This window comes from Danio rerio, chromosome 4 (genome assembly GCF_052040795.2).
Source record: "Danio rerio strain M-AB ecotype USA chromosome 4, GRCz13ab, whole genome shotgun sequence".
In the NCBI taxonomy this organism is placed as follows: domain Eukaryota; kingdom Metazoa; phylum Chordata; class Actinopteri; order Cypriniformes; family Danionidae; genus Danio; species Danio rerio.
This window is the reverse complement of record NC_141024.2, coordinates 55,280,363-55,303,450: the sequence shown is the minus strand read 5'-3', so window position 1 is coordinate 55,303,450 and position 23,088 is coordinate 55,280,363. Positions and strand designations below refer to the sequence as shown.

The following is a 23,088-nucleotide window of genomic DNA, read 5'->3' as shown; positions in this document are numbered from 1 at the left end:
GGCCCATGCAATTTCACAGATCTGGCCCAGATCTTGTTCAGTTGCGGCTGACTTTTGGGTTAGATGTGGCTGACATCTACATTTGGTAGCTATATAAATCACATTAAAAGGAATGCTTAGTTTAAATTGCTTTATTTAAAAAATTGCTTCAAAGGAAGCATATAAATTGATAAATACAAATATATAATTTATATAAATTATATAAATAGATGCATACAAAAAAAACAACAACAGATTGATCAATGCAATACATATAAATATATGAATTAGATAAATAAATGCATACAGAATAATCACAAATTAAATGCAAATAAATATATATATAAAAGGTAAAATTAGGTAAGTGGATATACAGAATAAGAAGAACATACAAACACAAATGTATATACAAATTAGATAAATAGATACAGAAAAAAACACAGAAAATATATTTATATGTATTTTTTAATATAATGCATATTAATTAAATTAACAAATATTTTATAACCATATAACTAGAACCAATAATTAAAAAGATATATGAAGGGCAATCCAAAAACAAGATCAGAGGCGAGGCAAGGGTCAAATAAACAAATGATAATTACAGAAACCAGATAAACAAGTTCGAGTAGACAGAACAAACACAGAAATCGCATATTTAACAAAAACATATTATTTAAAAAATTACAACGAAAAATTATTTGTCTGATGAAGAGCCGGCGGCTCGAAACATTTTACGCTCTGTGTCAGCCTTTTTAATTTAATAAATTTGTATTTTTGGAGCCTTGGTGTTGCCGCCTTTGATTTACATTAAATAATTACAATTAAATATTTAAAAATCCAAAAATTTTTTTTTTAATTAAATAAACTGAAAATCCAACAGGGCAGTCCAAGAGTGAGGTCAGGGGCAAGCAAGGGTCAAAGCCAAAAAAAACAGTCCAATGCAAAACATCCTGAAAATCAGAGAAGACAACAATTAAAAGGTACTGTTTGCAGAGTACATACAGGCACAACTCGATTAAAATTAAGGACTTTTAAGCACTTTTTTCAGCACCTATTTTTATTTTTAAGACTGACAAGCAACGTATTGAACACCTGAAATGTATTCTCAGCGATACATAAAAACATTCCATAGGAACTACCTATCAATTTATAAAAAATAAAAAATAATATTAATATAATATTTCATAGTATTAAACCTATTTTAAATGTGCTTGTGAAATTATTTTTTTAATGTTTTTGTAGATGGAAAGAGAACTGAAAATTAAATTACATTAAATTAAAGGACTAGAAATACTATTATATTGCTAAAATAAAACAAATTTTAGTAAATAATACTAATACAGAGTAAAAGTACATGGTACTATTTTAGCTAGTTACATTTGGAAAATTCAAAACTTGTTTGAATGGTTTAATTGTTTACAAGACTACATAAAAAGGAATTTGCACTAACAAAGGAAGTTTATTTCCTTTAAGGAAGTTTGGTATATTTTCAAGCTTAGGAAGGTTTTATACTTCCTCATAATATTATTAATATTATAAAATATTTGAAATATTTGTTTTACATTTTCTACATTTTTCAAAGCAGTGTTTTAAGAGCCTTATTGTTTATTTTGATAAATGTAACAACAGATTGCTTTGACCTGTAATGCCTGTACAATTTAGTGACGCTTTAAGACAGACTATGTATAAATCATACAAATACCTCATTCAAAAACGTTTCTAGCATACCAACCCCGTGACGTCAGACAGAGCAATATTCCAAGATGGGGGTGCCTTTGTGCTAAAAGCTCTAGTAAAACATGCCCTTTTCATCAAAATTGTTACATTAATCAAGTTTGGTTAATATATTTTTTATTAAATCAGAAAGCAATTTACGAAATAATATAAACTCGATTGACTACATCACTTCTACTACAAGACACTGGGAAGAATTTTTGCTAGGCGATGTAGGAAGATCTGACACTCAAAGTTTTCTCCATCAACTCATAGTCTGAAATCTTGGTAATTAGTGAAAGTACCTTTGAACTGACCGCATATCTTGATGTAGTCTTTCTTGATCTGGTCTTCTCCACTTTCGATCCTTCCCTGGGTTAATCTTTACAAGGAACCTGCTGAATGGAAAAAAAAATACTTAGTGATAAAAACCTGGACTATATCATGCTCTAAAATATTTGAAATAAAAGCAACATAAAAGGACAAGCTTGTGGTGGAGGTTTGCTAGAAAAATATGTGGGAGAGGATGTTGTGTGTGAGTCAGACTGAGACAGACTGTTGTATGAATGTGTGTTTTTGAGTGTATGAATGTGAGAATGCATTCACAAGAGTGTGTGTTAGTTTGAGGATTTTGCTATTTTAAATATTAGGGTCCAACAGAGTAATTTGTTTAGTTAAGTTGTTTAAAATTATTTTCATTGATTAAATACTTGCCCATATATAGATGTAAAGAATAACCAAAAGAAATAATGCATTAAAATGTCATTATATTTTATATTCAATCTGCAAATCATTTGTTGTGAAATTTGAATGACTTCAATTCAGTATATGAATAAAATAAAATTAGAATAAGAATAAAACAATAGAACTCTATAAAAAAATACTTCCTATCAAAATAAAGCAGGTGCTTTTACCTTAAGGAACTTTATTAGTATGGTTCCCTGCTTCCAGTTAGTTCAACTTCAGATACCTCCATAATCTGTACTCTGGTGCTTCATTTGGTTCTTGACTTAAGGCTGATTTATACTTCTGCGTCAAACGCCGGCGTATGCTATGGCGCTGACGCATAGCCCTTCGCCGTAGCCGTCACTGACGTGCACTTCTCAAAAAATGTAACTACAAGTCGCAACGACGCCTAGCGTAAGCTCTGTGATTGGTCGGCTTGGTAGCGCTGACGAGTCTGGGCGGGACCGAGAGCAGCGCGAATGTGAGCGAGCGATTGTTTACAAGTGTGGAGTACTGTGAAGGAGCTCCGGATAGAAAGTTTTGTTTTGTGTTTACCTCATAGTTAAAGTTGTTGTACGTCCACCGGTTCCTGCCTCAAAATGAGCGAGTTTGAGCCACTTGTACATCCCGGAAGTGTTCAGGAAAAGCAAAAAAGCAGCGAAGAAACTCGACACAGAGGAACATTTAAACCTCACTGCCAACTAGCGTTTCGGAAGTGTTAATGCAGACCGACAGAGACAGCGCGCAGAAGTATAAATGCACAGCCACGCGCGTTGCATGCGCCGTGGGTTATGCCGGTCCCCTGACGCAGAAGTATAAATCAGGCTTTAAGAGTAACTGGTGTCGCATTCCAGGTCCATCACAATCTGAGCTAAAAGGACAATATGACAAAAGACAAGACAAATATGAATACACATAACATACAGAATAAAACATTTAAAGATATAGTTTACTATTCTGCCACCATTTATTCATCCTCTACTTGTTTCAAAGCAGTTTGAATCTGTTAAACACTAAAGCAGATATTTTGAAGAATGTTAGAAACCTGTAACTATTGATTAACATAGTAGGAAAAACTGGGTTTGTGTTCATTCATTTTTTTCAGCTTCATCCCTTTATTAATCTGGGGTCACCAAAGTGGAATGAACAGTCAACTTATCCAGCATTTTTTACGCAGCAGATACTCTTCCAGCTGCAACACATCTCTGGGAAAAACCCATACACTCTCATTTACACACATTCACTAAGGACAATTTAGCTTACCCAATTCACCTGTACCGCATGTCTTGTGGGGGAAACAGGAGCACCTGGAGGAAACCCACGCCAACACGGGGAGAACATACAAACTTCACACAGAAATGCCAACTGACCCAGCCGAGGCTCGAACCAGAAACATTTTTGCTGGGAGGCAACAGAGCTATCCACTGTGCACCGCACCACCTGAGTTTATGTTCAACAGAACAAAAAAAAATATTTTGAAACAAGTGGAGGATAAAAGATGTCATTATTTTTGGGTGAACTATCCCTTTAAAATTTAAGTGTCAAGCATTAGTCTTAAAAACTTATGTATCACTACAGGAAAAATAAATCAAGTACCTCTTGTGAACAAGCAAAATCATTATGCCATTGTTTTCAATGGTTTTCTTTTATATTTTTCACTCTGAAATTATAACTGAAACATGCGATCCAAGGTAAATTAATCTACTTTTAACATAAAATAAAAAGATAAGATAAAAATAAAAGTTACGTCAACAGACTGTTTTTCCAGCTCACCAATACTTTCAAATTTTACATTTTCAGAAAACAGTTTAATAAATTACCTTGTGGAAACATTTAGACTTTCTTTCAAATTAGATTTTTTAAATAATTTTAAATAAGCTATGACCTCACACAGTGATAAAATAGCAGCAATAAATCTTGTAATATTTTAATAATAAATAAAACATAAAATATATTATTTTAGTTCCCAACAACCAGTCTGACATATACAAGTTACAAAATATGTACAATATTGTACCTGGTGTGCTTGATGATGAAGTCAAACAATTAGTAATGCACTGATGTGAGAGTTGTCCTTTACTTCAGCTTGCATCCTTGCATGATTCCTTTCTTTTCTGTAACAAATTAATACAATACAATCAATTTATAAAAATATTATTTTTACTTGCCACAAAACCATTTGTTTGGACTTGATACATATGTACAAGATTAATGGTGCAATTCAGTTTGCAGGCCGTTTTAAAGTAATATAAAACATAAGATATGGATTTTAAGCTTATTTAACACAATTGATTTTATTTTTTAACAAGGTTTAATATTTCATAACACACTTAGCCTTCTTTTTTAGCTAATTAATTTCCTTCATAAGTCATTTAACACATTATGTTTCAACTGTGGATTTTTTTTTTCAAACGTTTTGGCTTTAAATTTTTTTTAATGCAGACCAGTCTCAACAGTGGCCAGCATGAACCACATAACGTTACTCTGTAAACGTTTGCTGAAACTTGATAAAACACACATTAACAAGCAAATCAAGATCAGTAGGATTAACGTTACCAAAAAGAGACTGTTCGTTCAGTGTTTGAGCTAAAACCAGTACAAAAGCAGAACTCGGCACCAATTACAACTGTATAAAACGGACAGCATATGATTCATTCATTCAAGCTCCCGTTTCGACGCTGTTCTTCATATAACACGTCTTATTGATCATTTAATTGGGAATGACGAGCGTAAAAGGACAATTGTAACTTAAATGAATTTGTTAAAACCCCGAGCACAATCAACTTAAAAGATTAACGTTACTGAACTGACGGCTGCCATCATTCTTAGCCATCAGTTTTTAGCCATATTATCCACATATAAGTTACAGTTTTATCACTATTCAAAACAGGGGCTTTTTTAACTAATAAAAACATTACCTGACGACAAATATCTCACAAATATGATTTTAAAATAATAACTTACCCGATAAAAAGAAGAAGATGAAATGGCGGACTTGACTTCACTTCCTCGTTTGAAAAAATTAACCGTCATTCACGAGGCTCCGCCCACTCCACCGTAATGCAAGGATGAAGCGAAACACATATTCGCCACCAGGCGGCAGTTTATGATAATGTTTTTAAATAAATAAATAAATAAATATATATATATATATATATATATATATATATATATATTAGGGTAAGGGTAATTAGGCAAGTTATTTTATAACAATGATTTGTTTTGAAACTGTCGAAAAAATATATAGCTTAAAGGGGTTAATAATTTTGACCTTAAAACACTTTAAAAAAAATTAAAAACTGCTTTTATTCTAGTCGAAGACTTTCTCCAGAAGAAAAAATATTATCAGACATACTGTGAACATGTCCTTGCTCTGTTATGTAACATGCTGTAATTCTAAAATATTTACTGTTATTTTTAATATTCAGTAGCTTGTTTTATAAAAACTATAACACTTTAAGATATATTTACAATCAACTTATTGCTAATTAACATGCTTATTGATAGCATATTGTCTATAAAATTTGTTGACGCTGTTACAGGTGCACACACTCAGAACCAGGATAGACTTTTGGGCCTTTCTATGTTGAGTTTGCATGTTGTTTCTGTTGGTTTCCTCTAGTTTCTTCTATAGTGCAAAAATTTGCAGTATAAGTGAATTTTGGATAAACTAAATTTGCTGTAGTTTGTGATTAAGATAATGTGTGGTGTTTCCCAGCACTGAGGATTGTACCCTCAGGGCTGTGTTGCAGAAGCATTAGTATCTGATTGCAGACGTGCATATGCAAGCTGAGACACACAGTTTGACATGCAATGTCAGAAACAATGCACTCAAATAGAGCTAGTGACATCAAAGTGAGGGGTAGGGTTAGGAGCGGGGTTAGGTGTGCGCATTAAAATTGGTCAGATTAATTTTTATAATTTTTTTGTGTTCTGTAGAATAAGTAAATAAAACTTTGTGTTGTTTACAAAGATCAGCTTATTTACGAACACATTCATGTTATTCACATTCTACTGCTCAGTTCTCTGACATTTTTTTCTATATAGTTATTTTATTCATAAACAAAACATTTATGTCTATTTAATATTCAAATTAAATAAAAAAGAACAATGTTGTATGTGGCATTTAATCAAACAAAATCATTATAAAAATGTAGAATTGCAAAAAATAACACCAAGAAAACAGCACTTTAATTCAGTATTATTAGATTATGAATTCATTTGTAAAATTGTTCGTTAAAAAGTAGTACTAATAGCAAATTAAATCCACCCAGTAGGTGGCGGTAGGACACTGTCTTAATTCATTCAAATGGAGAAACTGAACAAAACATTAATGGATCAAAACATAATAAATAATGAAACTCATTGCATTTATAGACATACCAGGTAATATGAAAAAAAATATATGAATTTTACTCATGCTGGAACATTTACATATAACAGATAATATAAACTTATATTCATAGCAGCCCTAAAGTAAAAATAAATCCATTATTGAGGAAATAAACTGAATTAATATGTGATAAGGTTACAAACATATACTTTCCCGGATAAGCAATAGCTTATTCCTATTCTTAATAACCTAAAGAATCATTTTCAATCACAGAAAGTCTTATTTAGAACATGCAATGTTATTATTTTCAGAGAAGGTGTAGCGCTCTCACTGCCTGATGGACAATAATGTTAATAAAACACAGGAAACACAGAACTGCTGATGCTTCACATCAGAGTCTGTGTATTGTTTGAGAGAAAAGCCCCTCCCACTCATTAGGTATGCAGTCCACAGGCAGAAGTAGCCAATCGGAAAAATGTAAATCCTTGCATCACATTACATTAATTTACAATATTTATTTTCTATTTTCTACTTCATAAAATGAAAGTGTACAGACTTAGAAAGACAAATTAACTTTGATTTTCAATTTCTAATAATTTGTAACCACTTCAAAGGCTCCCGTTAATTTAAAGTTAAACCGGAACTAAAAATACACAACATGCACTACACCCGATGTGTCACACACGGGCCACATCTGGCCCACATACAGCAGGCCACAACTCACACTACACCCGGTGTGACACATACGGGCCACATCTGGCCCATATGTCTCCTGCCATTGCCAGAAGTGAGCCATATGTGCCTTAGTTGGCCCAGATGTGGCCCAGAACTGTATGCTATCTGTGTGGTAGTTTTGTCTTGCTTGTCCACCAAACATAGACCAGCATCACCAGCAATACTAAGCTGGTAGACAAGCATGACCAGCAAGCCGAAGCTGGTCTACCAGCATAACCAGCAAGACCAAGCTGGTAGACCAGCATGACCAGCAAGACCAAGCTGGTAGACTAGCCTGACCAGCAAGCCGAAGCTGGTCTACCAGCAAGACCAAGCTTATCTACCAGCTTCACCAGCAAGACCAAGCTGGTCTACCAGCATCACCAGCAAGACCAAGCTGGTCTACCAGCATCACCAGCAAGACCAATCTGGTCCACCAGCATCACCAGCAAGACCAAGCTGGTCTACCAGCAAGACCAAGCTGGTCAACCAGCAAAACCAAGCTGGTCTACCAGCATCACCAGCAAGACCAAGCTGGTAAACCAGCTAAACCAGCATTGACCAGCATAGACCAGCATGAAAATCATGCTGGTCTTTGCTGGTTTTTTCAGCAGGGCAGGAAGAATGCGGATGTATATATTTCAGCAGCGGCGGGTAAGACAGACGCTCCTGGCGGGAAACACTTTTCAAATTGTAGCTTTCTTAAAAGCAGGGTTTGACAATAAAGATAGCCCAGTATGCATATGTGATCTTAGAATCGAGAAGCAGCAGCAGCAGGACTGATGAAAACAACTGTCTTCACGCGAGCAAAAGAAAGATCACTCGCGCGCACAGGTCATGTGATGGGAGCGGCTGTTTACAAAGCGTGCGCGCTCCCGTTTTCTTCCGCGAAGCGACCGTGCCTAAAAACTCACCTGGCGCGATCTGCTCTCTTTAAACTCGACTGGACAAAAGGTGATGCTTGTGAATCTGCAGACCTGCTGCTTTCAAGAGCTCCAGATTTCAAATAAATGTATTTTTGTAAGCAGCAGCGGCGCCGGTTACTGCTTTCTCTTTTCTTTCCCCATTCTTTAAACAGATTATTAACAGCTCTAATGTTAACGTGATCCTGTTATCACACGGTATGCTTTTCACCAGCTTTCTTTTGCTTGTTGTTATTTTTGTTAATATGTTTTAATTGTGTGTATATAAATAATAAGATTGCTTTAATAGGAGATTAACTCGCTGTTTGGTTAACTGGTGATCTGGGGCCTTTAGCCAGGACAATTAAAGAACAGTTTTGTTAAATAAAAAGAGCATGTATACAGCTATATTGAGCTTGTTTTGACACATCATTTAAAATTTATGGATAGGAAATAATTATGTATTTTTGTTGTGGTCAGAGATAGATTTGGTAAATGCTTAATTTTGAGTCCTGTAAAGTCTCCTATAATAAAAACTAATTGCAGTGCTACACAGGGCCGCAGTGGGACTCCTTTACAGCCCTGGAGTTTCAAGGCTTAGACCGGCCCACCTCAGTTCACCACTGACTATATTAAACTCAGGTCATTTCCAGTTCAGTTTCTAATGACACGATCACGTCTTTTTCAAGGACACAGCTGCTTTTAAGATTAAAGGGGAGCTGAATCTCCAACACTACTCTTTACAACAGCACAACGTCCTTTCCTGCAATATCTGAATATATATTCTGTGCTGAACTCTTTATAGATATCCAGTCCTTCATAACGGTGGTCACACAAAAAATAAAATATGTACACCTATATAAGTAACCCAAACAGTATTACATGTCTTAGCACTAAAAATGAAAATAAATGACTCAGGTTTGAACTCCGGTCAGAGGCGTCATAATGAAACGTGCTGACCACTGGACCACAATGGCTTCAGCATTTACTCTCCTTTTTAGATTTCTGATCAAGGTATGTCAGATTTATTTCAGTTTTTCTTCTTTGGTTTGGCTCATTTCCTGAAACAGAAATTACATTCTCAAAACAACATGGACAAACCTCCAAACCACTTGGCAATTGTTCACAACAGAGCTGAATTTCTCATTAATTTAATCACATTGCAAATGTCTAAGTTCATCTTTGCACATGATTAAGTACAGATTGCCGACATTTAGCACAGTTTCCAAGTGATATATATCTAGTTGATCTAAACTGATTATTAATTCTCAGTCTAATGGTCTTTCTCTTCAAACCGTGTCGGCGTCATTTCATTGTATAAGTCATCACATGCACAATAGTCTGTTCAATTGTCCAAATCAATCAAGACCATAACAGCATGAACACCATACAGTAGGTGAATGCTCGGAGCATTTGATGACAGTTTATTACAGCTCTCTACTCTTTTTGCTCTGATATATGGAAGATGCTTTGTGTGTGCTTGATCATTACAATAATAAAGGAGTGACCGTTTCCCTGGCAGTATGAGTGAAATGTGTGACGTCAAACCTTGGAGGCTACTCGTACCCTAAAATCCTATTTCTGTTTTCAGTTTTATACATTGTCGGCTGGACAGAAACAGTACAGTAAGCATTGTCAGTGAAGGACTGGGCTAAGACTATGAGGTGGACATGAGGGATGTTTTAGTGGTGCTTTGCCATGATGACCGAACATCTGAACATTTTGACTTGCAGTGCTCACACAATGCTGAACTGACTGTTTAAATGAGAAGATCATGTAGTTTTGACACACGAGTGAACTGTTTGGGGAAAGATATGAGCTTTTGTAAGTGAGCTGTTGTGTTTTGCCAAATGATCTTAGAGTTTTGAGAACGTCATTTCTGTTTCAAGAAAAGAGTTAAACCAATGGAGAAACACTGTAATCTAGTGAATCAGCAGATCTTCATTGAGCAGGTGTAATATTCATTACTAATAATTATTCAAAGTCTTTCACTAAGGTGCCGCTGTTTGGGGTCGAATGATGTTATGTCATTAACCTGCAGGCTGCATTTTCCCCATGGGGCTGCGAGAAAATAAAGAAAAAGAGCAGAGCTGCGGCAAAATAATGAATAAAAGAGTGAGTCTATGCTCAAATAAATAAACAAGTGAAAAAAAGTGCAACTGCTGAAGGTGCTAGCAGCTAGAGACACCGGCCCTCACGGCCAAAAAACATACCGGCCCACCGGGAATTCTCCCGAATTAGCCAATCCGGGCCTGGTGCTACACTAGAACCCATTTGCTCACACACATCAAGCAAGGTCATACACAACACAGAACACAGTGAAATGCATGTGGACATCACACAAAAACTAGACCAAGTCATTTTAGCATGTCAAAGTCAGATTTATGCATTTAAAATATATTCTCCAACAACAAAATCATGGCTAGTGAACATGGTGAATGGCTAGTAATGTTGGAGATCTACTAGCCAAAGTGGCTGGTGATGAAAACAGTTAATGTCAAGCCCTGTGTGTGTGTGTGTATATATATATATATATATATATATATATATATATATATATATATATATATATATATATATATATATATATATATATATATATATATATATATTTCTGCATGTGAATGCTGTGGCATGACTATCGGGTCTGTTTGAGTGCGGTGTTGTTCGTGAAGTGAGCATTGATTGCTATAAAGTGTGCTGTTCTTCATCTCAGTATATTGTCATCTCCAGGTGATGGTCAGCGACTGATTGTTTTCTCAAAGCTCTGCTAATGTCTGCATTTTATGTTTTAGCTGGAGTATGGCAGAGGAGCGAGTAAAGGACTCTCTCTCAGAGAAACACAGGTATTGACTCTGTTTTTACACCATTATTTCAACACTTTCTCTGAAGAACAAAGACCAACAACAAAGCACTTATTTGTGTTGCTATTGCCTGATCAAATGATTGACAAAGCTTCAGTTTACAGCTTCAGCAAATGTGTTTAGATCATTCTAGATTACAGACAGCTCGATCTGGTGACCTGATCAGACAGACCTTCAGTCAACTATTAGTGCTGAATTAAACTGAACAAACTCATATTTGTCTGATAAACTCTTGTAAAGGAGACTGAAGTTTGTCCTGCAGTTTATTCCTCTGGTGTGTTTGTGTGTTCAGTGTGAGATCAGGATCATGTGTGTCCAGCTCTGTGTCTCTGAAGAGTGACTGCTCTAAAGAAGGTCATCCACCAAACTTCAGTGAGGAAACACCATCATCTGCACAAAGGTATGTTGTGTTGTACATTACTGCTCAATTATGGACTTTTAGGATTTGTTAGAACATTTTATTATATTTACACAACACTTTAAAGACTCGATAAGAAACACAAGAGCAGTGTTATATCATTTTCAGACTCTTTTGAATGTCTTCATCTATACTCCTGATAAGGACAAATATCTGACCATTACACATTTATCTGCTGTTTATGACTTTAGATAATGCATCTGAAAACACTCTGGTAGTGAAATATCCTCTTTGTCATATAAAGTTATTAGTCACAAACCAGAGGATTGATGTTCAGCATCTATTCAATAAAAATCCCAAAGACAAGGTGAAGATCAGAGCAAACTCAGAATAATCCAAGGAACAAGATGGCAGACATGGCAAAACTATAATCCCCAGAACAGAGAGACAGAGATGCAAACACAACGGGCCTCATTTATTAATGCAATGTAGAAACGAGCGCAGATATGAGCGTAAACATCAATCCATGACCATGTTCATGTGTGATTAATGAAACATTGTCATACAGACGAGCTAATCGTACAGAATGAAAGCTGTTGTCATTTCACTATCACACTCTTAACTGTCTGACATATACACATGTACACTATTATTATTATCTGTGGCACTTTTTAAAGTGTTTAATGATTAATGTTCAATATTGGGTGTGTTAGCCTAATGAAAGTGATCTTACACCAAACTCCCCGTTAGCCACGTTTCCAGCTATTATTAGACCTGTTTCAGACCTGTTTAATATAGCCTGATATCAGGCCCGGATTAAGAATTCAGAGGCTCCTGGACACAATGGGCCCTATCATACTCTCGGTGCAATGTGGCGCATGGCGCGATGCAATACTTGTTTGCATGTTAAGGATATATATAGGATATATTAAGAATAGATATAGGATATAAATATAAAGGATTAAAATATTACAAAACATATTATTCTCTGGCCTACATAAATATGAAAAATCACTGCCTTCATGCTTTCTTCATCTCAGGAGGCTTTTTCAGTTCATTCATAACAATTTGCTTTTGTATATTGTTATTATTATTACCAGTATTATTTATTATATCCATATTTATATTTTAGTTTAGTTTAGTTTGACTTTATTAATCCCCGGAGGGAAATTCACATGTCACCGCAGAGCTCTCCATACTAAAAATAGATAAATAATTTACATACATATAAAAACAATAATAAGATTACATTTCATACTGCACACCTTGGTTCCAAAAACAACAAGTAAACACTTGTACATATCTAATATCTAATTCAAGTTCAGCACAATTCATCTGGTATGACTTTGGTTATACAATCTGATCACTGTTGGTAAAAAAGACTTCCTGTATCTTTCTCTGTAGCACCGGGGTTGAATTAATCTTGTACTAAAAGAGCTTGCACACGCTTGGACTGTATCAAAAAGGGGATGGCTATCGTGGTTCATTATACTAACAAATTTGTCCAGCATTCGATCCTGTGCAATATTTGTTTTATTTAAAACAAGCTTAGATTTGCACACCTGTCAGGTTTTAGACCAAATGGGGCACAGCATGTGTTTTAGGATATAACTCAGGTTTTTGAGCACATTTTGTTATTATTATTCATTTTTTCGTTTGCTGGAAATTAGAACTGAATTTAGAAATAGTTTTGAAACAAATCTTTGCGCTTAACAAACTGAATTAATTATTTATAGGTTAATTGATGTCTGTGCATAAAGGTTTCCTTATGCATGAGAGCGAAAGTGAAAGTAGATCATTAATCTCTCATTCTCACGCAGTAGATGCTCTGTTTAACAGTTTTCTGTTAAAAAACTGTTAACTGTTTGCTAGTGAAATGCTCAGTTCCCCTTCGGGGGGAACTTCAGCACTATAAGTGGATTTGATTGTAAAATCCACGCATTGGGAGGTTCGGTTCAGAAGCTACTCGTCTGAAAGAGTATTGAACGGGCCAATTAAGAATGAATTGGCAGCGCAAGCCTGCGCAGGTGAGCGGCATAAGCAATCAACTGAGTATATAAGCTCACCTGGCGCCAGCAGACGCTATCCTTTTCGCTTCAGAGACTTTCTGATCGAGTCGATGAGGGTTCCTCCTGCTGTGACCAGCGATTCTGAGCGAACGAGAGCATTCTCCCGGTCCAGAGTGTGTACACGCAGTGGCAGACGGTCGAGCTGGGTTTCTCCCTTGCCTGGCGTTCTTTGGGTCCGGTCCTCCAGAGCGGTGCGTATAAAGTTGCAAACTTCACAGAAAGAGCAACACAGTCGTGCAGCTTGTCCTTATCAGGACGGCGCTCCGACTGTGCGTTTCTGGATGCGGTGGTTTCCTGTCCTCGGATGATGGGCGCGGGCACTGCGTTACATGTCTGGGGGTCCAGCATGTTAATGCGCTGCTCGCGGGCAGTTCATGTCGTCATTGCGATGCCATGACTGTTGCGCAAGATCGCGGTTAGCCTTTGCAAAAGGGCGAACCACCCCAGTTGTCCCCTGCTCTGCAGCGGGCACTCGGGCAGATCTGAGGGTTTCAGCGAGAGATAATCCGTCGCCCACGGGCCCACGGACCTCCCGCTCCTCTAAGCGCTCCATCCAAGCTTCGGGCGGGGGAAGCGATCCGTCTAACAGATGGTAGCCCTTACGCCCGATGACACCGGAGACCAGATGTCCACTGCGGCATCGGAGGGTGGGCTTTCATTGTCCGATGATGATCCAGACCCGCTCGCCCCCTTCGGGCTGGTGAGCGCTGTCACTACGGATCCTGAAACGGACATGTTAGCCGTGCTTTCCCGGGCTGCTTCGGCCGTGGGTTGGAGATGGTTTATCCCCCAGCTCCGCGGCCGGACCGACTAGAGGGGCGTTCCCTTCTTCCCGGAGGTGCACAGTAGGCTCACGCAGTCTTGTAAAGCACTTTTTTTGCTCGTGCTGCATGTTCCTCCACCCTAACCACTCTTGACGGTGAAACAGCCAGGGGGTATGTGGCGATTCCACAGGTTGAGTGCGCGATGGCGGTAAATCCGCGCGGCGCCTCTTCTTGGCGGGGTCCGCCTCGTCTCCCATCCAAAGCCTGTAAGTTATCTACCTCCCTCGGAGCTAGAGCTTACATAGCTGCGGGCCAGGCTGCTTCCGCCTTGCATGCGATAGCCACCTACCAGCGCTACCAAGCGCAGGCGCTGGCCGAGCTGCACGAGGGTGGGTCCAACCCAGGCTTACGAGCTTCGCACCGCCGCCGACTTAGCTCTTCGGACTACTGAGTCCGCTGCGTGTGCGTTGGGGAAGACGATGTCCACATTAGTGGTCCAGGAGCGCCACCCCTGGCTGATATGCGCAAAGTCGACAAAGTCCGCTTTCTTGACTTCCCCATATCCCCAGCCAGGTTCGGCGACACTGTCTGTGAATTCACCCAGGAATTCAAGGCGGTGAGAGAGCAGTTGGTGGGTGATGTCTTATCGGCGGTCCGTAGCCCGCTCCGCCCGCCGTGCCATTCATACCTGCTCCTCGCCGAAGGCGCCCGCCTACGAGAGCTGCTCCGCCCCCGCACACGCCTCCGGCGAAGCGAGCGCGTCGGGCACCTCGGAAGCAGGCAGCCCCCCTGCCCAGAACGCCGCTAAGTCCGGCAACGGACCGCGAAGCGCCCCTGGGACAGGCCATCTGGAGAAGAGGGAACTTGCTCTTTCCCCGCTGGAGGGCGGGGCCCCATTTCCAACGGCACTTTTTACTGCCATGAAAACATTATGAAAGGGCACTTTTCACTTCCCCAGATGTGACAGCCCGAAATCTGGCAGTCTGGGACGCTATGCTTTCTAGCTTGCAGATTCGGTGCGTTTCGCCAGTGGCTCACGAGCGCTGGGAGGACGGTCTCCTTTCTCCCACCCCTCGAGCCTCCCCTCCGGAGCTTGGGTTTGGAGTGAGAGCAAATATCTCACCTCCAGCTTTTCCATGGGACCCGCGAGCTTCCCGGATCAGCACACCCACTCCGCGCTGCCCCACTGCTGGTACGTCAGCGATTGTAGCGATGAGTCCATTAGCGAGAGCTCTGCCTGCCTGGTTAGCGCGGGCCAGCTCTTCGCGGTGGCTCATACGCACAATCAGACTCGGCTATGCGATTCAGTTCGCGAAACGGCCCCCCAAGTCACGGGTGTGTATTCACCAGGGTCAGCCCCCTGTCCGCCCCTGTCTTGCTAGAGGAGATTGCTGTCCTCCTGGCGAAGGATGCAATCGAGCCGCTCCCTCCAGCTGAGATGGAGAGCGGGTTTTACAGCCCACGCTTCATCGTGCCCAAAAAGAGCGGTGGGTCACGGCCAATCCTAGATCTGCGCGTTTTGAACTGCTGTCTGCACAAGCTGCCGTTCAGAATGCTCACGCAGAAGCGCATCCTCCGGTGCGTTCGTCCTCTGGGTTGGTCTGCAGCATTAGACCTGATGGACGCGTATTTCCATGTCTCCACTCTTCCTCGCCACCGACAGTTTCTGCGGTTTGCGTTTGAAGGTCGAGCTTGGCAATACAAAGCCCTCCCCTTCGGGCTCTCTCTGTCTCCGCGGGTCCTCACCAAGCCCGCGGAGGGTGCCTCAGCGCCCCTTCGGCTCGCGGGCATCTGCATACTCAATTTCTTTACGACTGGCTGAATTTTGCCCTCTCTTTTGATTATGCACAGAGTTGATTATGCACAGAGACAAAGTGCTCTGGCACTTCCACCTGTGGGGGTTTCAGGTCAACCGAGAAAAGAGCAAACTCGCCCCCATGCAGAGGATCTCTTCTCTCGGGCTGGAGCTGGACTCGGTCACCATGGCAGCGCGCCTCTCCGGAGAGCGCGCTCAGCTGATGCTGTACTGTCTGAGAGAGCTCGACAGTAAAATAGTGGTCCCACTGAAACTATTTCAGAGGCTCCTGGGGCATATGGCATCCGCAGCCGCTTCATGCCGCTCGGATTATTCTATATGAGACCACTTCAGCACTGGCTTCACGATCGAGTCCCTAGACGCGCATGGCACGCGCGCGCACACCGAGTCTCTGTTACTGCGCTGTGTCGCCGCGCCCTCAGCCCTTGGAGCGACCCCTCGTTCCTACAGGCCTGGGTGTCTCTAGAACAGGCGTCCAGTCTTCCAACACGGGCTGGGGGGCTGTGCGTTGCGGGCATGCGGCTGCGGACCTGTGGAAAGGTACCCAGTTGCATTGGCATATCGCCTGGAGCTGTTGGCAGTGTTCCTCGCTCTCCACCGTTTTTTTCCGGTGTTGGAGCGGCAACACGTGCTGGTCAGGACGGACAGTACGGCGGCGGTGGCGTATATCAGCCGTATAGGGGGTATGCGCTCTTGCCGCATGTCTCAGCTCGCCCGCCGTCTGCTCCTCTGGAGTCATCCGCGGCTGAAATTGCTGCACGCCATTCATATTCAGGCAAGCTCAACCGTGCAGCCGATGCGCTTTCACGGCAGCCTTGCGTCCTGGAGAATGGAGACTCCACCCCGAGTCTGTTCAGCTGATATGGGCGCGATTCGGGGAAGCCCAGATCGATCTGTTGCTTCCCCCGAGATCGCTCATTGCCAGTTGTTCTTTCCCTGACCGAGTGCTCTCGGCACGGATGCACTGGCTTACAGCTGGCCTCGGGGCACGAGCAATACGCGTTTCCCCAGTGAGCCTGCTCGCGCAGTTACTGTGCAAGGTCAGGGAGGACGAGGAACAGGTTGCTGGTTGCGCCCCTCTGGCTCAACCGGACCTGGATGTCAGAGCTCTCCCTCGCGATAGCCCTCCCCTGGCAGTCCCTTCGAGAGAGCACCTACTCTCTCAGGGACAGGGCACCACCTGGCACCCTCGCCGATCTTTGGAGATTTTTAGACGCGAGGAAGACTTAGGTAACCTCCAATTGCGGTGGCTAATACCGTCACTCGGGCTAGAGCCCCCTCCCCGAGCGCGCCTATGCCCTGACGTGGAGTCTATTCACTGAATGGTGTGTCTCTCGCTGAGAAGACCCCCGTAATTTGCCAGATCAGCGTTGTGCTTTCTTTACGCCGAGAGAAGCGGGAGAGCAGGCTGTCGCCCTCCACACTCAAGGTTACGTGGCTGCCATCTCCGCTCTCATAACGCGGTGGCTGGCAGCACCGTGGGAACGCATAACCTCATCATCCGGTTCCTCAGGGGCGTTAAGCGAATTAATCCACCCCGCCCCCTCTCATGCCCTCTTAGGATCTCGCCCTCGCTACACAAGCCGCGTCAGATCCCTTCGATCCTCGACTCAGTATATTTCTGTCCCTGAAGACAGCTCTGCTGGTCGCGTTGATATCGATTAGAGGGTCGGGGACCCGGAGGCATTTTTCGGTCAGTGACTCGTGCCTGTAATTGGGCTGGCTTCTCTCACGTCCTGAGACCCCGCCCGCGATATGTGCCCAAGGTTCCTACCACTCCATTTTAATACGAGGTAGTGAGCCTGCAAGCGCTGCCCTCGGAGGAGGCAGACCCAGCCCTTCTTTATTGTCCAGTTCGCGTTTTGCGTATTATCCGGACCGCACTCAGAGTTTAGATCATCTGAGCAGCTCTTCGTCTGTTATAGCGGTCGGCAGCAGGGAAGTGCCGTACCGAAATAAGTTCCCACTAGATTGTGGATGCCTTTCTTTCACTATCAGAGCCGAGATGAGCCGCGTCCCCCGAGAGCGCGTGCGCACTCCACTCGGAGCTTCGCATCCTCTCGAGCGCGCGCACGCGCCGCCCCTCTAACAGACATCTGTAGAGCTGCGGGCTGGGTGACACCCAACACATTTGCAAGGTTTTACAATCTGCGAGTGGAGCCGGTTTCCTCAAGGGTATTAGGTAACCCTTGGTGATTGAGGAAACAATTCGGTAGGGTGTTGAAACACGCTTGCTGCGCCATTTTCCCTAACACGGAGATACGTGCGCCTTTTTATCTGTCAGTAAAGTTCCCCATCAGGTGAGCCCTGCAGATTCCTCCGTGGCCCCCAGCACTGACTCAGCGGAGGAGTCACTTGCTGGCCCACTACGTTGTAGGTCTGCCCGCTGGTCAGCCCGCGTTTTGGGTAAAGGTGCCTGCTATGCGTGTTCCCCACTAGGCGATCCCATATGCTTATTCAGCCACGGTTAAGTCCCCCCCCCTGGGCGGACCCGTGTCTTCCCTCCCCGCTAACCACTCTTTTGCTATGCGTACTCCCCCTTTTTAGGGCTAGTCCATATGTAAATTCTGCCATCTATCCCCCCTTGGGTAACGGATGGCCTCCGCAGCGTCCTCCCTATCGGGATTGCACGCTTCCCAACGTACTGTCGTATTTTCCTAGAATTATCTAGATGCTCACGACTTCCCAAAAAATATATATAAATCCGTAAAACTTCTGTTGAAGTAGGATAAATTAGGGCCAGGGACACGTTGGAGGACCGCGCCCCCCATGATGTGGGTGCGTCACGCTTGCTTGACTATCTCCTAATCGGGGGTGTTGGTAAGGTGCAGTCATTATGGCGCTTTCAATGGGCTCCCAATGCGTGGATTTTACAATCAAATCCACTTATAGTGCTGAAGTTCCCACCGAAGGGGAACGTTCGAGGTTACTAAAGTAACCCTTCGTTCCCCGAGGAGGGGAACGGAAGCACTATACTCCGTCGCCATAATGACTGTCCCTTAGCTGTTGAAAGTCTCTTCAGCTTAAAAAGGATAGCGTCTGCTGGCGCCAGGTGAGCTTATATACTCAGTTGATTGCTTATGCCGCTCACCTGCGCAGGCTTGCGCTGCCAATTCATTCTTAATTGGCCCGTTCAATACTCTTTCAGACAAGTAGCTTCTGAACCGAACCTCCCAATGCGTGGATTTTACAATCAAATCCACTTATAGTGCTTCCGTTCCCCTCCTCGGGGAACGAAGGGTTACTTTAGTAACCTCGACCGTTTTTCCACTTAGACTTACTTTACGTCCTGTAAATAGCAAATGCGCTTATGGCACGATGCAGCTGGCTCTTAAAGGGAATGGGAGATGAGACTCTGATTGGTTTATTCTCAAAACACACCTATAACTCATTAAGAAAATAAAGTCAACCTTTTTAGACCATGCATCACAGCGCAAAGTGGATTTTCCCGTCCGTAAATTATCAAAAATGGATTCTGACATGCCCTGAAAGCGTTTGCGCCCTGCGCTTTCCGTTTCGTGCATCGACTGTCAAAATAGAGCCCAATGTCTTGTTGGCCCCCTACCTGGACCCGCACCCCTATAGTTGAATAAAAAACTTGATTAATACAATATTTAAAAAATTAAATTCATCTATAATGTATTGCCCACATGTTTACAATTAAATGTTAATCAAAGGCGGCAACATCAAGGCTCTTCATCAGCCGTGTGGCTCTAAACGTTACTTGCTTTGTGTCAGCCTTTTTAATTAAATAAATATGTATTTTTGGAGCCTTGGTGTTGCCGCCTTTGATCAACATTTAATTTGCACTTTTTGCTGTTTTTTGGCTGAGCACCCAGTTAAGAGGAATGTGCGTGCTTTTGTACAGTTTTTTCCATGTTTAAAATAAAATTAGGTAAAATCTTTGTAGACTAGAAATGTTCTGTAAATCATTTAACACATTTAAAACACACTTTAAAAAATAAAATACCAATACAACTAATGAAAATTAATGAATTTAAATATACTTGTTTAAGTTCACAGAAGCAGTATTAATATATATATATATTTATATACATACATATATATATACATATATATATATATATATATATATATATATATATATATATATATTGTTACGTGTTTTATGATGTTAAAGTGGGATGCTGTAACATTTAAGTGAGACAGGTGTAATGTGTGCGACAGATCAATAATGAGGCAAGATTCAGTAACTCTCATTTAAAGCTTTTACTCTATAATTGAATTGAAACATGTAACAATAATAAATGGGGGAGAAAAAAAACAAACAAACATTTATAATTATTATCTTTAAACAAGAACAACGAGTGTAAGCCAAATCAAAGAAATTAACAAAACAAAACAATCCTTAAATCTAATGTCTAAACTAGGCGTCAAAAAGAAACACAAATAAAAACCGAGATCTTCAGTGTGTACGACACCCGAACTAAACTAATCAAACTACAAAACTCAAAAATACACGGGTGGCAAAACACTCAAACTAATCTAACAAAACATCAATCTAAAGTAAAACAAAACAAAACGGATAAGTCCGCTAAATCTTAGTTTAGAATCACACAACCATCATCATATGTTACTTAAAGCCAACAAAGTTCAACAAGCAACTCGAATTATCACAGTAACTGAGCGATCACAAAATAGACGAAGCATTTGCACAAACAAATTGCGTGGAGCACAAAGGGTACGCCGAGGCAGGGCGCACACCACACACTGGACTGACAGGGCTTTAAATACTTGTGACTCGTCCTGGGATTGGTGGAACCGGAGAGCGTCATAATGATGATGGACAGAATATTAAACCAATAAGAAACCTAGGGTTGAGCAAACGGAGAGGAGGGTGAAAAAAACAGGAAAAAAAAAACATAAATCATAACACTCCCCTGCTTAAGATAAAACTATAATGGATGAAATTCCAAAACAATATAGTTTTAACAAATTTTACTTTCAACCACTTTTTCTTCACACTCTAGATAATGCATCGGCCAGTACATTTTCTGATCCTTTTTTATGTTTTATCATCAAGTTGTAACCTTGAACGATCAGAGACCAGCGCATAAGCCGTTGGTTCTGATTGTGCATACGGGACAGAAATACCACAGGGTTATGATCTGTGAAGACAGTTATGGGCAGATTACTAGAACTCAAATAGACATCAAAGTACTGCAATGCCAGTAGTAACGCTAACGTTTCTTTTTCGATTGTGGAATAATTTAACTGTGCTTTATTAAACTTGCGTGAAAAAAAACAAATTGGATGCTCTATACCGTGCGTATCTTCCTGAATGAGTACCGCGCCCGCTCCCACGGAGCTTGCGTCCACCTCCAGCGTAAAAGCCTTCTCATAAACTGGTGCTGCCAACACAGGATCACTGCATAGTAAAGATTTGACGCTTTCAAAGGCTGCCTGGCATTCATCAGACCACTGGAACACACGTGAAGGGCTAAGGAGGGAAGTTAGAGGAGAAACGACAATGGAAAATTTTTTACAGAAGTTCCGGTAAAAACCAGACATTCCCAAAAATCTACGCAACTCCTTGCGTGTGGTAGGTACTGGAAACTCAGAGATAGCACTCACTTTCGCTCCAATAGGCTTCACTTGTCCTTGCCCCACTTCTTTACCCAAATATGTTATTGTGGCTTTCCCGAAATCGCACTTAGCAAGATTCAAAGTTAGCGATGCTTTCTCAAGACGCATAAATACTTCACGAAGCGTTGAAACGTGTTCCGACCAGTCAGTGGAATAGATCACACGATCATCTAAATACGCATTACAATTACGCACTCCCATAAGTACAGTGTTGATGAGTCGTTGGAATGTTGACGGTGCGTTACGCATTCCGAATGCCATGACGCAGTACTGCATGAAGTCATCAGGGGTTACAAAAGCAGAGATGTCCGATGCGCGATCAGATAACGGTATTTGCCAGAAACCTTTGAGTAAATCCAACTTACTGACAAATTTAGCAGTTCCAAGTGCATCTACGCAATCTTCCATGCGTGGTAACGGAAAACAATCAGGTACAGTCAGAGCATTCACCTTACAATAGTCTGTACAAAATCGCGCCGATCCGTCACTTTTAGTCACCAGTAGACATGGAGAACTCCAAGGACTGCAGCTTGGTTTGGCTAAACCATTCTCACGCAAGTATTTTACTTCAGTTTGCATCACAGAACGTTTCACGGCATTAACTCTGTACGGATGTTGTTTCACAGGGGCTGAATTACCCACATCAATATCGTGTTGCAATACTGTAGTGCAAGAAGGAACGTCACGAAAAAGTAAAGGAAATGCCTCTATAAGCGCTTTAATGTCACATCTCTGAGCATCAGATAGATGAAACAGAGAAGAATCTAAATCAGCCAGGATTTCGGAGTTTTTAAAACGTGCACATTGTTCGTACGTGTGTCTAACTTTCACGCCATCATCTTCGTGATCAGACATTACATCACAGACCAGCGAAGTGACAGGTGCATCAGAGAGCGGCTGGTCTAATTTCGCCTCATTATTAGATGCCTCTCGAACATAAGTTTTCAGCATGTTTACATGACACACGCGAGTTTTCTTGCGGCGATCCGGAGTACCAATTACATAATCTGTGCAACTCAATTTTTTAATTACCTCGTACGGTCCCGAAAAACGTGAAGATAGTGAAGAGCCAACAACAGGCAATAAAACGAGCACTTTATCGCCTTCTTTAAAATCGCGCACAACAGTTTTCCGATCAAAGTGAGATTTCATGGTTATTTGTGCACTCACTAAGGCTTCTTTTGCAGCAGAGCAAGCATTGTGAAGACGTTCGCGAAATCTACTTACGTAATCAAGCACA

General features: G+C 41.4%; 1 protein-coding gene and 1 long non-coding RNA gene across 4 annotated transcripts in view; one reads left to right on the top strand and one right to left on the bottom strand.

Annotated features, from left to right (window-relative positions):
- Positions 1-116: 116 nt before the first annotated feature.
- Positions 117-5,449, bottom strand: LOC101883363 (uncharacterized). 2 transcript variants are annotated; one of them, XR_015483718.2, is made up of 6 exons: positions 5,386-5,449; positions 4,439-4,535; positions 3,685-3,861; positions 2,610-3,292; positions 2,001-2,093; positions 117-932 (listed from the first exon to the last, which is right to left on the bottom strand). It is a non-coding gene; the product is annotated as an uncharacterized LOC101883363 (long non-coding RNA). The 2 variants fall into 2 exon arrangements; XR_015942840.1 differs by lacking the exon at positions 3,685-3,861.
- Positions 5,450-8,136: 2,687 nt separating this feature from the next.
- LOC147844949 (NLR family CARD domain-containing protein 3-like) overlaps positions 8,137-23,088 on the top strand; it is a 41,831-nt gene continuing 26,879 nt past the window's right edge. Inside the window, exons 1-3 of one of the 2 annotated variants that reach the window (XR_015942531.1) lie at positions 8,137-8,589; positions 11,104-11,216; positions 11,527-11,634. Coding sequence is in view for 1 of the 2 variants with exons in the window: in XM_087248478.2 (XP_087104604.1) it covers positions 11,173-11,216; positions 11,527-11,634 (152 nt within the window). In the remaining variant the exon portion in view is untranslated. Of the gene's footprint in view, positions 8,590-11,103; positions 11,217-11,526; positions 11,635-23,088 lie in introns of those variants that run through there. The other variant, XM_087248478.2, reaches the window with a different exon arrangement.